Source organism: Scomber japonicus, chromosome 4 (assembly GCF_027409825.1).
Source record: "Scomber japonicus isolate fScoJap1 chromosome 4, fScoJap1.pri, whole genome shotgun sequence".
NCBI classification, from domain to species: Eukaryota; Metazoa; Chordata; class Actinopteri; order Scombriformes; family Scombridae; genus Scomber; species Scomber japonicus.
Genome location: NC_070581.1, coordinates 605,536 through 622,617, shown reverse-complemented (window position 1 = coordinate 622,617; position 17,082 = coordinate 605,536). Strand labels below are relative to the sequence as shown.

Here is a 17,082-nt window from a genome sequence, read left to right as displayed (position 1 = left end):
GGATCGGAGTATTTTCGGAGATATGCAATGATTCGGATTCATTTATATTTGGGTTCCAGGTCTTGTCTTGTGCCTGACAGCTGGGCACATTACCCTGGTATTTTAGTCTCTATCTGATGCATATCATTAATCTTTACTGCATCTTGGCTGAGTGAGGACTTCACATGTGACATGATCCTTTTTGACACACAGCAGAGAACAATACTTCATTTGATGGTCTGCAGATGAAGGTCAAAGGATTTTTCTAACTAAAAACTCTCCAGCCAGGACTCAATTATCCCTGCAATGCTTTGTGGGATTAAGCTTTGCGGCTGAATGGGGAACTGCTGCTGATGTAGGAATGTGAAGTTTAATGACACACATGGCCTATGATGTGATAGCCCCCTCTTTTTAAGAAGTGTGTGTTTCTGTGTGTATTGTATAAGGATCATGTTTACTCTACTGTAGTTTTCATCTGTGAAATGATAGTCTCATTTTCATGGTGTATATTTAAATGTATGTCTTTATAGCATTCAGAGGCCAAAGCTGTTATGTTCTATGCGTTTAGTGGAAAGGTTCTGCTTGGCGTTATATGGCCCTAATTGTATTCTTTACTGCATAACAGCTCATCATTCAGGAGATGGATTTAGTTGCCTCATCACTAGAATCTTCTTCACTACCTTCTAGATTTATTTAGATGTTGGTCTACACATTTTTATGGTTTCTTCCAGCTGTTTTGTTGTTGAATTAAGGTTAAATGAAGTCCCCAAATTGCTGTTATTTTTTTTCTTCCAAGATCCCATAGATATATAGGCTTACATGTAGATTCCACATCTGTGGGATGTGCCTCAACCATATAGCAGCAGGTAATCTGTCCTCTGTACATAGAGAAATGCCAAAACCATGGAATGATTATATTTCATAGAACATTTGACTGTCACAAACATGTTGAATTGAATATACTGTGGTCACTTTGAAAGATATACTTGATTGGTGAACATATTGTGGAAACTCCGGATGGCAATAACAACTATCCTTATGTCTTTGATTGTGAGCAGCTTTCACAAATTGAGACATACCACATACATGCTAAGTCTGTCTAGCAAATATGCCAGAATTAGCCCAAAGGCTAGTTTTCATCTGTTGTCCCTGGCCAGGTGTGAGTTGGCAGCCTAAAATCAAGAAACAGATTTAAAGGCAACAGTTTTAGCAACAGGTCAGTTTTGTAAGGTGATGGGTTTATCCAGATTAGTGCTGACAGATTTGGAGACTTATGAGCCATGTTGTCTAGAAAAAGACCTGTAAATGGTAATGTCCCTGATGTGGATTGGTACAGCGTTCCAATCATGTGCTGCTTTGATTGAGAAGGCAGATTGTCTAGCAGCAGATTTTCACAGTGGTATAATGTGGTTTCCTCTTGATAATGCAGTGACTCCTCTAGTGATCTGATTTGGATTTACTCATCGCCTAACAAAGCTACTGAGTGGAGGAGGAGCCAGACCATGAATTATTTTGTAAGTGAGGCATATGTTTGTGTATTTTATTAGGTTTTCCCAGCTCAAAAGATTATATTTTTCCCGTATGTTGCAGTGGTGAAAGCTATAAGGTTTCTTGTCAAGAGTTTTCATGGTGTGTGTATATGTGTATGTACAGTATGTATATGTATGTATGTGTGTATATATATATGTATATATATATACATATATATATATATATATATATATATATATATATATATATATATATATATATATATATATATATATATATATATATATATATATATATATACACACACACACACACACACACACACACACACACACATACATACATACATAATGATTCCAGTGGTCTCAAGGTTGAGCTACTTGCCTGTGACCAATGTGTTAAACAGTAAGTTAGTATATGATCATGGCATTCATGTACACTGTAGCTGCCTCAGTTGACACACAATTCCTAATGTATCTAAAATTTTCCAGGTTGTACTTTACCCTGTTGCAGACTTTCTTAATCTGAGTTTTAAAAGAAAGATAAGAATCTATCACGATCCCAAGGTATTTGACCTCTTTAACAATTTCTAGTCTTTGTCCAAGTACAAGTATGTGTGGCTCAACAGTATTATTGGCTTTCTTAGTAAAATACATGCTCGTGTTTTTGACACTTTTAGTTGTAGACGTCAATGGTTTAACCATTCAGTAATATAAGTCATTGCATTAGTAAAGATGGAGGCAACCTGACTTTTTGTATTGCTGTGTACATATATTACAGTGTCATCCGCGTACATTACAGTGTCTATCTCAGGACAAATCATTTACATATAGGCTAAATAGGAGTGGGCCCAATATGGATCCTTGTGGGACACTAGTGGAAAAGCTGAGAGCAGTAGATTGATGATTATCAACTCTAACAATTTGCGATCGGTTGGAGAGGTCAGACTCTATCCAACTAAGGTCATCTGGTGAGAAATTAAAAGAAGATAACTTAGACAGGAGGACAGCATGATTTACAGTGTCAAAGGCTTTCCTAAGATCTAAAACACAGCCCCAACAGTAATGCTTTAATTTTCTCTATAAAGAAGCAGCTGGCCGTCTCGGTGGAGTTTTTGGCTCTAAATCCAAACTGCATTGGATGCATGGAAAAGGTGTTGTTCAGGTTGTTCTGCAACCCATTTCTCTGCTATCTTTGATGTACTGGTAAGATACTGATTGGTCTATAATTGCAGGTAGAGAGAGGGCTACCAGATTTTAGAATCCGTGTAATGATAGCTGTTTTCCAGGCACTTGGGAATACTCCCTGGGAGAAGGACTGATTTAGTATCTTTGTGAGATGTTCTTAAGTCTTTAAGCATGGAAGTATCCCAGCTCAAACACATCTTTTGCTTTGGATGTTTTTAGAGCATTAATTATTCTTAGCACATCTACCTCAAACATATTTCTTATGTGAAAGGGTGGTTTTGTATCACCTGACAGAGGAGGTAAAGTTTGTGAAGCTGCCTTAAAGAAAGTAGTGTTCATATGAGTTGAAGAGAAAGTCTGTGCAAAAGCATTCACTGAAATAATGATTGTTGATGATGTAATGAATACAACTTTAACTGTTGTATATGGTTATTGTGTGTGTGTGTGTATTTTCACATATCAGTAATATTTAACTTATGGTATGCATTTCAAATTCCAGCCCTATTTCATCTCATTTCTTCATCATACACAATATAGTCTTCTCTAGGCCTATTATTATTCATGCATTAGACCCAATTAAATCACGTGGTCTTCATATGCTTGTTGAGCCGTCATGTGACCACATGAGAGTTTGAAAGTAACTTGACCTGAACTGCTGAATTACAGATCTACTTTTTCTGACTGGATTAATACTTACTAACAAGTGATATTAATATATGATGACTGATTGTAGGATTCAAGGCGGCTAATTTAGGGTTGGCTAGATGTGGTGAACATGTAACGTTAAGTGCAACCCCTGTGCGTCCAATAGCAATATGTTGGCTGATTATACGGTTGGTTTGTACTCCGTGTTGTTGTCAAGGAGATGGCTAATGTTACTGTTGTGTTGATTTGCCAGGACTAGATTTTAACATAACTGGCTTGGATTTGTCTTGAGATATCTTGAAAGAGGATTTAGGAATGAAGACGAGCACTTCACTTTGTCATTAACATGTTGGATGTTTACACTCAATTGGCACGGAATCATCTATTTAGCGGTCAAATCTTAGGATAATATTAATAACTTTGTAATTTTACTAAACGTAACCTTAAGGTTAACATTAAAACATTGTTTAACAGATATCACATGCACTTCCCGTGACATATTACACCAAGATAATAAAATCTAGATGCTCTTCCCATAGTCAACCAATTGCTTTGAAATATTTTATATATGTTTGAGTTGTTAGGGAGGGTTTTCTTTGTGTAGACATTATACAGCTTCTCAGTTGAAGGTATTTCAAAAAATCTTTTTTACAATTTTATATTTACCTATCATCTGTTCAAATGACGTAAATTGTCATTTTCAAAAAGATTTTCAATTAAGATAATTCCCACTTCATCAATAGTTTGATATACCAAAGTGATGATTTTCTCAGCAAAGGAAGGCTTTCACCCTGTCATGTGGTGTGATACTCGCCAAGTTTCCCTTACTATAGTTATTCCATTCCATTCTTGGTAGACTGGGAACCCCATCCTTATTAGCAGTACATAATTTTGTTCTGTTTTAAAGAAGAGAAGGGAAACTCAAAGGTAAGAGATATGTAATACAGTTGTATTTGTGGAACTCTTAATATTTTTAGAATGTTTATTTTTTACCCAGTAGTATAATTCAATTACATTTTAGGAGAGTTTTCTGCCATTATATTTTTTAGACCTGAGGTAATCCTGATGCCCAAATACACTAAACTTGAAGGAAGCCATTTAAACCACCAATTTTTCCTAATAGTTAGTGGGCACTCCAACACACATTTTCCACAATGTATCCTGTACCCTGACATAAGAGAGAGAGACCATTGATGTCTCAAACAATATGGTAACATTGTTTCTGTGTTTTTTGTGGTTAATAACAAAACATCATCTGCATAAAAAAAGTAATTTATGTTCTGTTTTCAGAACATAAATGCCCTTAATTGCATTATTGGCTGCTGCTCAAGGCTCAACTGCCACCACAAAGATCAGTGGGCTCAAGGAAAACCCCTTTTTTGTTCCTCTGTAGAGGGGAAAACTCAAGGATGTCTTCCCATTTGTTAACAATGAGTGAATACAGCAACTTAACCCACTTGGTGCAGGTGAATAAGACTGGGCAACTGTTTCTCCAGGCCTCTTTGCCAATATTTTGGCATCTGATAGAACAAGATGGTTTACCATAACTTTTACTCTTTAACAATACACTGGAGTAATCTGAAGTCCAAATTTTATTTTTTTAATTAAATTGCTTCAGTTTGGTTCAGTTGTCTCAGTTTGGTTCAATATGGGGAAGACTGCAGACATGACAACTGGCCAGAAGACCATCATTGATACCCTCCTATAGGATGGGTAAGCCACAAAAGTTCATAGCTAAGGAGGCTGGCTGTTCACAGAGTGCTGTGTCCAAGCATATCAATGGAAAGTCTAGTGGAAGGGCAAAATGTGGCAGGAGAAGATGCACCAGCAAAAGAGATGACTGTGGGCTTCAGCGGATTATCAAACAGAGAAGATTCAAGAATCTGGCAGAGATCCAGAAAGAGTGGAATGAGGCGGGAGTCACAGCTTCAAAAACCACCACATTCAGACGCATCCGGGAGATGGGCTACAACTGTCGGGTTCCTCGGGTCAAGCCACTTCTAAACCTGAGGCAACGTAGGAAGCGTCTCAACTGGGCCAAGGAGAAGAAGGACTGGACTGTTGGCCAGTGGTCCAAGGTCCTCTTTTCCGATGAAAGTAAAGTGTGCCTTTCATTCGGGAATCAAGGTCCAAGGGTTTGGAGGAAGACGGGTGAGGAACAGAACCCAAGCTGCTTGAGGTCCAGTGTGAAATATCCACAGTCAGTCATGATTTGGGCTGCAATGTCCGGTGCAGGTGTTGGTAAACTCTGCTTTCTTAAATCCAAGGTCACTGCAACAGTCTACCAGAATGTTTTAGAGTTCAGGACTTCATGATTCCTTCTACTGAGGATCTGTATGGAGATGCAGATTTCATCTTCCAGCAGGACCTGGCCCCTGCCCATACCGCCAGAAGCACCAAAACCTGGTTTGATGCTCATGCTATCACAGTGCTTGACTGGCCAGCCAACTCGCCGGACCTAAACCCCATTGAGAATCTATGGGGTATTCTCAAGAGGAAAATGAGGGGCACCAGACCCAACAACAAAGAAGAGCTGACAGCAAGCATCAAGGAAATCTGGGCTTCCATAACTCCCAGGCAATGCCACAGGCTGATTGCCTCAATGCCACGTCGCATCGAGGCAGTGATTAAGGCAAAGGGATTCCCAACCAAGTATTGAATATTGACATATCATTTTGAAAGTACCATATTTTGATTGATTTGATGTGATCCTAATTTCTTTCTTTTTTTTCTGCAAAAACTGAGAAGTAAATAGTGATTTCTTCACAGTATTCTAATTTTTTGAATTCCTGTTTTCGTGGGTTTTATGAGCTGGAAGCCCAAATTATGTAAAAATAAACAAATAAATACTTGAAATCGTTTAAATTGTGTGCCCTGAATCTATAATCTATGAAAGTTTAACTTTTTGAATGGAATTATGGAAATCAAACAACTTTTCCATGATATTCAAATTTTTTGGAAAGGGTCTGTAACTCACACAATAGTTCACAAAACTAAATCCTGGAAAGGGTATTTCAGTCATCAGGCTTTTGACGAAAGACAATCTGAGGCAAAGTGAAACTATGTCTGATATTGTCAACGACAACTCTCAGAATGGCCAGGTATACCATAGCATACCGCAGTCCCTTCTCCTTAGCTGCTTTTTCACTCCATCTAGCTTCTTGCATCTCTGAATGATGTCCTGTGACAGTCTTGGAGGAGCGATACCGGTTTGCCTTCTCATGTCACTTGTTCCTTCTCTCTGGCTGCTAGCAACATTGACTTTCTGGCAACGAATCTCAGGAGACACACAAGAAAAAGCCAGTCTCTGCTGCCTCGTTGGTTCGGTGAGAGAGTTCAATTTCAAAATCCTGGGTTACCTCAATATTCACTGCTTCAGAGGTCTACCTCTGCAAGAACCCCTGCATATCTCACCCTTCAGCGCCTTCCACCACACCCACAATATAAACATTATTGCAACAGCTGGCATCTTTGAGAGGGATTATTTTCTAATGGAGCTTGGAGGAAATTCTTGTCTGCCCAAATATCATAAATCATAACTCCCTTGAGAAGCTGATGCATCAGTTTTCTGTATTGAAAGAAATTAAGATGTATCTTCATATTTTCAACAAAATAACTACTTTATCTGAAGCCTCAGCAGATTATATAGGCCTATATAGGATTTGGATATTATATATTTAGAGTATATTGAGGGTGTCTGTTATTTTGACAAATAAACTATAGTGTATATCAGTTTTGGTAGGATGTGAAAACTTTTAACCTCAACATCTCAAAACCACTGTGAACACAGGTGGAACTTCATAATTCTAAGGTCACAAAATATCAATTACACATTTATCATTGCAGTGTCAGTGCAGTGACTTGGTCTACCTCAGACTGAAATATGTGCAATGGACCATTTACATTTAAGAACTTTTGTGTTTCTGTGTGTCTTTTATATCAATGCAGTTCAGTTCAGTTATTTACAGTAGATTCACCTTTACACTACACACTATAATTCAATTCATTCCTGTACCAATGCAAGAAATATGAACTTTTAAAGCTTGTGATTTGTTATTGTGTGTATGTGTATATATATATATATATATATATATATATATATATATATATATATATATATATATATATATATATATATATATTGCTTTTGAAGTCACCATGGCACAGGTGGCATCTGCCATTATGCATTTACACAGAAACAAAAAATGGATGGAAAACAAAACATTGATAGTACAGATTTCTTTCTTTCACATTTTACTGACTGATCATCTTATGTAAAGAGTACAGACAGTATCCTCTGCTCCACATGCATAACATGTTTTTTGTTCCTGTGGACAGCAGAACTGACAGCATCTGAAGGAGGCCCAGTACGTGTCACTTCAATGAGCTGACCTTTATGAGATGCAGATGTCTGTGCTATCATGACTAAACATATGCTGTGGGGAAAATGTAGAGATGGACTAGACCTCAGACACAGTATTTTAGGCTAATACTAATACTGATGTTTTTGATACCGAAGCTGCCGGCAGCCAACATGATATCAAGTTGACATTACAGATTAATTTCATCAGACACTTTGTTTCTAATCTTATTGTTCTCATCACTTCTTTCTTTTGTCTTTTGTCCTCTCTCTTCTCTGTGCACTCTCCATCTCCTCCTCCAGCTTGTGTATCAGGCTTCTTTAAGGTTGCACAGGGAGACCACCGATGTCTGCAGTGCCCCATCAACAGCAGAACTACCAACGAGGGAGCAACAAACTGCGTCTGCCGCAATGGCTATTACCGCTCCGACTCCGATCCTCCACAGATGCCCTGTACTAGTATGTATACGCCAGCTGTCAATGTAATGCAAATTGTAAGATTAAAAATACTTATCCATCTATGCAGTCTACAAATTACAAAGCATTGGGCTGTTTGAATCTATATCACTGGGGCTAGTTTACTCTTAAATCATTTGTAACTCATGAATATTGAGGTTTATTTAACCTTGAGGTTTAATTTATGTTTCTGCAATGACTGAGACTGAACTAGGAGAGCCAAACAGGCCTTAAAGTCCATGTAAAGTAAGAATAAATATGTTTTCTGAGTTTGACATACCACAAAAAAGAGTGTTGTTAACCACCCTGCCAAATTTGAATGATGAATGAAAAAAATGCCAAATATATGAAATTAGGCTTCAAAGTTGTGTAAAACTCAGCCTCTTTCTCTGCTCCCAAAAGCTGTGGGCGTGCCCGCCGAGTTCGCTGAAACCCCGCCCCCTACCAAGTGTCCGAAACATGGACGCTATGTCTGAGAGCTTTCTGCTGCTAACTCAGCTGCTAGCTCGTTGACTAGTTCGGCGGCTAACTCAGCTAACTGGCTAACTGGCTAACTGTAGACTGCTGTAGTAGTAGTGTGCAGTGTGCTGCACACTACTACTTTAAGTTTCTCAAATTACATGTTTTTCTGTTTTATGTAAAGCACATTGAATTTCCATTGTTTATGAAATGCGCTATATAAATAAAACTGCCTTGCCTTGCCTTGCCTTGCTGACTGAATGTATTTATACCTCTACAGCAGCAGGGGTGGGTGGTGATTTTCAGACCCGCCCACTAAATCCTGAACACAGAAATGTTGAAACACAGTTTGTGAAGCCTAGCTCCACAATTCAAATCTAAATGGTTGAAATGCTTTTTACACCTTTTTTAGAAATACATTTATGACCTATTTAATGTGTTTAGAAGAAAATGTTTGAATTCACTTTACACAGTCTTTAAGTAAAAATCCATCTCTCCAACTATATTCTATCTTCAAAGCTCATGACCATATTTTGGGCTGGAACGTAGATTGGCTGGCAAACGGAGAGCTTCACTTTTGGACTCACCTCCCTCTTCACCACAGAGGGAGGGGTCTTAGGTCAGACATCCATTGGCACCCCTGAGTGGACTGATCTTTTCATTTGAATATTTTATGACAATCTTAATCATTTTTTAATGCTTTCTCTTCCAGACAGCCTCTCTTCACACCATGATAATCACAAATAGAATAGGTGACCAAACCACAAGTCAGGCAGAGCCCAACACAAACTGAGAACATACTTGAGAATGTGGACGTACTTAATAAGCCAGTCTACATCCACACATGCAGACTGAAGGGCCAAACTCCATGACCCCTTCAGTATAATGGTAAAGAGTGAGGGTACTGCCCCTCCTGAATCCATGGCTCAGAAGTGAAGAGAGAAATAAAATAAATGTGACAGGAAAGGTCAAGAAACCACAGGCTTATGCAATCGACCTCTAGTCAATTTAAGAAAAAAAGTAACAAAAATAGTGATGAATAGTCACGATCTAGCAAAATACAAAAAAAGTACAGAATATGAACAAGACAAAATTCTTTGTGATCCAAGTATAACACATTTGCTTCTGTAGTTATTCTTGTTCCTACAGTTGAATACTAGATCTTCACTGTGCAGAATGATGTACTGTATGTTCAGATATTTTCACACTCATCTGCTAAAGGAGAAAAGTTTCTCAGCTCATTGAAAAATGTGAATCTGTGAATATGATTGTGACATCACAGATAATTTGCAAGCTAATCGTGGTCCTATTTTCAACTTACAGAAGTAGGACGTGGGAACTTGAAACCTCCATTGCAAGTACACTTTACATTGAAGTAGGAGACATCAGCAGGAAACCCTTTTTAAAATGAATAATGGGGGTATATAAACCTCTACCTAAAAAGAAAATTGAAGGGGGAAAAGTATTTTTGGTATCTGTCCTACTGTTGCCTGCTTGACATGTGAAGTATCTTACCTTGTCTAACATTACATTATTCTCTCTCTCTCTCTCTCTCTTTTCCAGCTGTTCCATCAGCTCCACAAAACGTCATCTCCATGGTGAATGAGACTTCTCTGAGGTTGGAGTGGAGCCCCCCGCAGGAGGGCGGTGGCCGGGAAGATGTCGTCTACAACATCATCTGTAAGAGCTGTGGCAGTGGGCGTGGTGGCTGCACTCGCTGCGGAGACAACGTGCAGTTTGTGCCTCGTCAGCTGGGACTGACAGACACCCGTGTCCACATCAGTGACCTCCTGGCTCACACCCAGTACACCTTTGAAATACAAGCTGTGAACGGCGTGTCAGAACAGAGCCCTCATTCACCACAGTACGCATCTGTTAACATCACTACCAACCAGGCTGGTGAGTCGATCGCAACACTTTGCCAGACTTGGCAAATAAACTTTTCCTCAACAGCTGTTAACTTTGCTTCCTTTTGGGTCATTCTCAGCTCCATCAGCAGTGTCCATCATCCACCAGGTCAGCAGAACCCCGAACAGCATCACACTGTCCTGGTCCCAACCTGATCAGCCCAATGGAGTCATCCTAGACTATGAACTGCAATACTATGAGAAGGTACAGCAGTGTTGATGATAAAGACTTTGTCACAAACTCCCGGAGATAATTACCACTGAAGTGACTCATTAACAGTATCTCATTCATCTTTATTTACTGACACATCATTATCTGATGTGCATTTTTTAGAACCAGGCAGAGTGGAACTCATCTCTAACAAGGAGTCAGACCAACACTGCAGTCATACGGGGCCTGAAGCCTGGAACCATCTACGTCTTTCAGGTTCGGGCTCGGACTGTCGCTGGATTTGGCCGCTTCAGTGGCAAAATGTACTTCCAAACCATGACTGAAGGTATGAGTGCCAATTGGTTTACTGGCCAACTAAGTCTGTACATACATTCAACAGCCAATGCAATCCAATACAACAGCTCTGCCACAAATTCTACTTTTACAAAGCTTATTATTGTGCTCATAGTAGGTGTTGGTGTACTTTGGTGCATTACATTGAATGGTGTTCCTAATATTTTGTCCACTCCATTAACATAGATAAGGTGGGCAAAATATTAGGAACACTTTTCAATATAATGCACTTCAGTAGACCACCACCACCCACTACAACCTGACCTGCTACCACTTGCTAGTCAAAGCTTCACATCTTGGCAACCTCTGTGTTAGGTATATACTTGCTATTGACACTTTTTTGAAGTAGAATCTTGTGTCAGAATGGTGTTCAGTCTTCATCTTCATTTTCTGTCTTTTGCCTTGTAGAGGAATATAACTCCAGTATCCAGGAGAAGCTCCCCCTCATCATTGGTTCAGCTGCTGCAGGAGTCGTCCTCATCATTGCCATCACTGTCTTCGTAATTGTCTGCTGCAGGTGGGTTGGTAATGTTGCAAGCCATGAAATGATATATTAGCATATGTTATCTTGATTGTACCGAACCCCAACAACTGTTCAAGTACTGTCACTGTCACAAAATAAAAATGAACTAAAAAAGAACTTTAGTGACAATTCTCTTTTGGTTAGTCACTACAAGCAACCCCTGTCACATTACACGTAGTCATTGAGTCAGTGATCAATGACTACATTAGTGAGATTCATCGTAGTGATCTACTTCAGTTAGCTGCATCACTGTACTGTGTTACTGTCAACAAATCATACAAACGTTTATCGTTGCACACCTGGACCTGTTCATGGAGAAAGTGGATCATATAACAGACTGGAAAACTTTATGGCCAGATACCTCCACAGCCACTCCAGCCAACCCCTTAGATGACAATAACCCTAACCCTAAACCTAACCCACAAACATGGACGATCTGCTCCCAACTGAAATTGAGATCAGTGTTCTACAATCCATTAACTGCTTGTAACAACACAGTTTAAAATAAAATAAATGCACTCTAGCTCAGAATTTGAATCAAAAGAGACTCACTCCAATCCACTGCAGACATCCTCAGCAAACATAAAGATCTAACAAAGAGCTCAGGAGCTCAAAACCTTCATGCACGTGGTCGAGTGGTTAAGAGAGCATGATATACGCAGCAGACCCTGGTTCGAGTCCCGGCCGGTCGACCTTTGCTGCATGTCACACCCCCCTCTCTCTCCCGTAATTTCCTGTCTCTTTACTGTCAAATAAAGGCGTCTATGCTCGAAAAATTCTTTAAAAAAAACCCTTCATGCACTCCCATAGTGAGTGGGGTAAAAGATTGTGCGGTCCATTTACCTCAGAAATCTGAACTTGGAGCTGGGAATGACGTCACACCCAAGTTTGTATTGTTCCAGTTTACTGAAGTCTGAAAACCAGTTTTATCCAGGTTAGCCACTGATTGCAATACAATACAAAATACATTTTGCTGTGTTTTCCTCGTACAAGAAGTTGGACAATGCTGTGTGTACAACTGATTTAATGAGATACAAATGAGACAAAAGTGCTAATAAACAGGATGTTACTACGACATTCACGCTGTTGAGGTCGGGGCTGGTGGTGTACGCCCGACTTTCCGAGTCGCAGATCAGATTACGGGGGCGTTCCAGTTGAAATTTCCGACTAGGAACTAGGAAGATAGTTCAAAGGCATTTTGAGTTATGAAATTGGTGTACATTCCAGAGGATCCCTCACTGTACACTTAAAAATAGACATTACTGTATGTACTCAAGAGAGATTTGCTATCAAAAAAAGTTTCTGTGTATGTTTGTCATTAGCAGGAGGAGTTCAGCAGAGAGACCAGAATCAGACTACACAGACAAACTCCAACATTATACCAGTGGTCACAGTAAGTAACACTTTTTACAGTACACAGTATGTTACAGGCTGTTGGCATAGTTGAGTCTAATCATCAGACTCACAGCTGGCACAACTGATGGATCAGGAAGTATATTCAGATTTCAGGATCTTTTAGCTCTGCTTTTATTTTTTCTGCTTTGGGTGTATAGCTGTTGCTGTCCTTTTTTTATCTCTCTATTGAAGTGTCACCAGGAATGAAGATCTACATCGACCCCTTCACATATGAAGACCCTAACGAGGCAGTGAGAGAGTTTGCCAAGGAGATCGACATTACCTGTGTCAAGATTGAACAAGTGATAGGTGCAGGTGAAGTAGAACCAGTCCATCAAAAAGATGATGATGTGGGTGAGGTTTTCAGAAGGTGTCTGGACTTATTGGAACTCTTCAGTGCTTGGTACTTCAGGCCATATCCATGCCACATGTCATATTACTGTCTAGCAAGATAAGAACACAGCTCATGTATCATTCTTATCAAGATTATGTCATAGAAAATTCTGATAGTGAGACTAGTTCAGTTACTATGAATTTCATTATTTTACAATTACAATGTAAGTTTTAATTTAGTTTTTTAACTTCTATTCTTCTTTCTGTGTCATGCCAAACATCTGACACATTCCACATGGGATTACAAGACACCACTATTTTACTAAATATATGTCTTCTGGTAATACATAAGCAAAAGATTCCAAATGAACTGTTCATAGAAAAAAAGAGAAACAAGTTTAAAAACAAATAACATTAATAATAAATAAAATGGTAATACTGTAGCTGAAGTTGAAATACAGTAAACATTTTGGGGTGAAAGCTGTAGTGTTTTGACTTTAATATCATTCACCCTCTATTGTCTGCCTCCATCTTCTTGTTAGGTGAGTTTGGGGAGGTTTGCAGTGGAAACCTGCGGCAACCTGGGAAGAGAGAGATCCTGGTGGCCATTAAGACACTAAAGACGGGTTACACTGAACGCCAGAGGAGGGACTTCCTGAGCGAGGCATCCATCATGGGCCAGTTTGACCACCCCAACATCATCCACCTGGAGGGGGTAGTGACCAAGAGCAGCCCTGTGATGATTATCACCGAGTTCATGGAGAACGGATCCCTCGACTCCTTCCTCAGGGTAAAAACACTGACAGATGAACAAGTTGATCCTGATCTACACATGCATCTCATTACACTTACTGTAATACTTTTTCAGATCAGACCAGAGAGTGAAGCTAACAGCCCCTACCACCATTATAGCTCTCAATACACAACACGCTAGAATACACAATACACAATTCCTAGAATTAGATTGAGGTATTTTTTGTGTACAATTTCAGATTGATACCTAGCCAGCATGTCCATATGGGCCCCATAAGGGTTCAATTTGGGCTGCAAATGTAGGTTTGTCCGCAGTTTCCATGGTGACCCCACTTGTGTTTGCCCATATGGTCTTCAAGTGGGTTCTGACCTGGTTTCAGGTGAGGCCCAACTAGGTGAGACCCGTGCAGGCCCCATATGTTTGCCCATATATGCTCTAAGTGTGACCAGAATGGACCTTAAATGGGGCCCATTTAGCCAGCCCACATAGGCTTCACATGTGGGTCCCATGTTACTGAAACAATATGGTGCCCATACAATTTGTCCTGTTTATGCCCACTCCCACTTAGTATACACGTAGCCCACATTTAACCCATGTGTGGCCCACATGGACATGCTGGCTGGGTAATGGCACCACAGGTCACCATAAATATTCATCAATGAAAGCTATGATGACTCAAAAAACAACTTATAACTAAAAAATATCAGCCTTTATCTGAAATTTAAATCTACAGGAAATATAACTGAACAGTAAAGTGAGTGCAAATAATTTTAAGGTCATCTGCTTATCACAAAACTCAGTTTGATGCCTTTTGATGTCTTTCACAGATAATCACAATAAAAATGTCAGTTTCTTTAATGGTTTAACATTTAGAGGAAAAAACAGTTGGAAATCAATTCTGAAAAACGTCTGTGTGATGTAAGAATGTTGAGCTACATTATTTTAGTTATCCATTAGGAAGTACTTATGCAAAAATGATTTGTTGTAACAACCAATAATGCTTAAAACAGATTAGGCAAGAGACAAAGATTTGATGAGATGTGTTCCCAAGTTGGCAAAGATACATGTGGTTGGAGAGTGGATTTGTAGGAATTCTGTCACTATACAGTCCTATCATCCAGTACATATAGTGTTCAGCCATTTGTATTATTCATCACAAAGTCAAAACATTAATTTGATGTTTTTTTCCTTAAAGCAAAATGATGGCCAGTTCACTGTGATCCAGCTGGTGGGAATGCTGCGCGGCATTGCAGCTGGCATGAAGTACCTGTGTGACATGAACTACGTCCATAGAGACCTGGCAGCCAGGAACATCCTGGTCAACAGCAACCTGGTGTGCAAAGTGTCTGACTTCGGCCTGTCACGCTTCTTAGAGGATGACACTTCAGACCCCACCTACACCAGCGCTCTAGTGAGTCTTCATCATACACTGCAGACACACATGATGACACACTTGATGTGAGAACAGCAGAATACGATGTTCTTGTAAAACAAAAATCTGAACTGGTTTGTTTACATTTTTACTTTAAGTATTCACAAGTGAGCTGAATTTGAAATGTTTCACAGCATCAGTGATGGAATGATACCTGTCCTCATCTTTCTGTTCACACTTGCGTTTCCATGTTTCCAGGGAGGTAAGATTCCCATCCGGTGGACGGCTCCAGAGGCCATTCAATACAGGAAGTTCACCTCCTCCAGTGATTGCTGGAGCTATGGCATAGTCATGTGGGAGGTGATGTCATATGGTGAAAGGCCCTACTGGGACATGAGCAATCAAGATGTGAGTAAACAAGCAACATTTGTATTTTAGCACATTGACATTTTGTAGAGTAGCTCAGGTCATTTGAGCATATAAAAAAAATGATTTCATCAAACAATACATCCACATATTGAGTCAGGTATAAGACCTGAAGATATACAAGTTGTCACTAAGAACTAATAATAAGCGTTATGTCCATTTAACATAAGGGTTAAATGGACGAAATGTAGCTAAAATGTAGCTAATCTCAAACAAATACATGTTCTTTTGATTGGATGTGGTTGGTGGCTGAAGGAGGAAAGTCTCTCTGAGCTCACTCTAAACCTCAGTTTAACACAAGCAACCACATGCTTTACATGATTTGTACGTACATTTTTAGACATTTTTATGTAAAAAGCATATTAGACACAAATTAGTTTTCCAAACAGAGTATTTTTATGTGTTAAAAGGAATCTTTAAAAACTGAAGGTTCAGGCATTCAAATAAAAGATAAAAAATCATACATCAAAATCTGAATATATGTAGAAATGTGTCCTCTCTCATCCAGTGTAACTTAGGACATAGGACACGTTTTTTGATTAAATTGCCCAAAAGGGCAGAGCATGCTGTGTCTCATTGACACTAATATTATCTGAGCTGTGAATCTGCTTGTCAACAACAGAGATAAAGGTGATACACACACATGGCTGAAAATGTTGGTACTCTTCCATTTCCTTTTTTTAAAACTCAATTTTCTCTGAAACTTGAAACTGGTAGATGTATATTGTATAAATACTACTAAATATTACTTCCTGTGTAACTTCAGTTTTAAATATATCACACACATACTTCACACTTTATACACACGCACACACACAATCTCCTCTTCATCAGTTTTTTCAAAATAAAAGCCCTGTAGAGCAACTCTATCTTAACCAGAAGCTCTTGATAAGGTTTGTTTTTCAAAATAAAAGCCCTTAACAGTAACTGTATTTTATAAGGAAACTAGGGATGACCTAACTCTAAAAAAAAAAAAAAAAAAAAAGCCCCAGGCATATAACAGGAAGAACAGGAAGTTCAAGGTGAGATTTGTTTTATCTTATGTAGTAATTCATTTCAGATTTCTGCATTTTCAGCAGTGCTTTGCAATTCATTCTCCTTCCTTCATGTTTTTCATTCAGCTACCACTGTTGCATACCTTAAGCTACACAAACCATTCTAATGGACACTTCCTCTCCTCTTTATGAACATATATGCTTCATTCATATTAACCTTTTTACCAAATTTATTTCAACAGAAGTGAAAAACTTTGACAGTATTACAGTTTTAGATTCCAGTTATGCAGCCCAA

General features: G+C 39.1%; 1 protein-coding gene across 1 annotated transcript in view; it reads left to right on the top strand.

Annotated features, from left to right (window-relative positions):
- The window catches only part of ephb2a (eph receptor B2a), a 60,895-nt gene that overhangs the window by 42,518 nt on the left and 1,295 nt on the right, over positions 1 to 17,082 (top strand). Inside the window, exons 4-13 of the mRNA XM_053317041.1 lie at positions 7,966 to 8,121; positions 10,141 to 10,476; positions 10,565 to 10,689; positions 10,819 to 10,981; positions 11,398 to 11,506; positions 12,838 to 12,905; positions 13,100 to 13,222; positions 13,783 to 14,030; positions 15,190 to 15,405; positions 15,625 to 15,774. Coding sequence (XP_053173016.1) covers positions 7,966 to 8,121; positions 10,141 to 10,476; positions 10,565 to 10,689; positions 10,819 to 10,981; positions 11,398 to 11,506; positions 12,838 to 12,905; positions 13,100 to 13,222; positions 13,783 to 14,030; positions 15,190 to 15,405; positions 15,625 to 15,774 — 1,694 coding nt within the window. The remainder of the gene's footprint in view (positions 1 to 7,965; positions 8,122 to 10,140; positions 10,477 to 10,564; positions 10,690 to 10,818; positions 10,982 to 11,397; positions 11,507 to 12,837; positions 12,906 to 13,099; positions 13,223 to 13,782; positions 14,031 to 15,189; positions 15,406 to 15,624; positions 15,775 to 17,082) is intronic.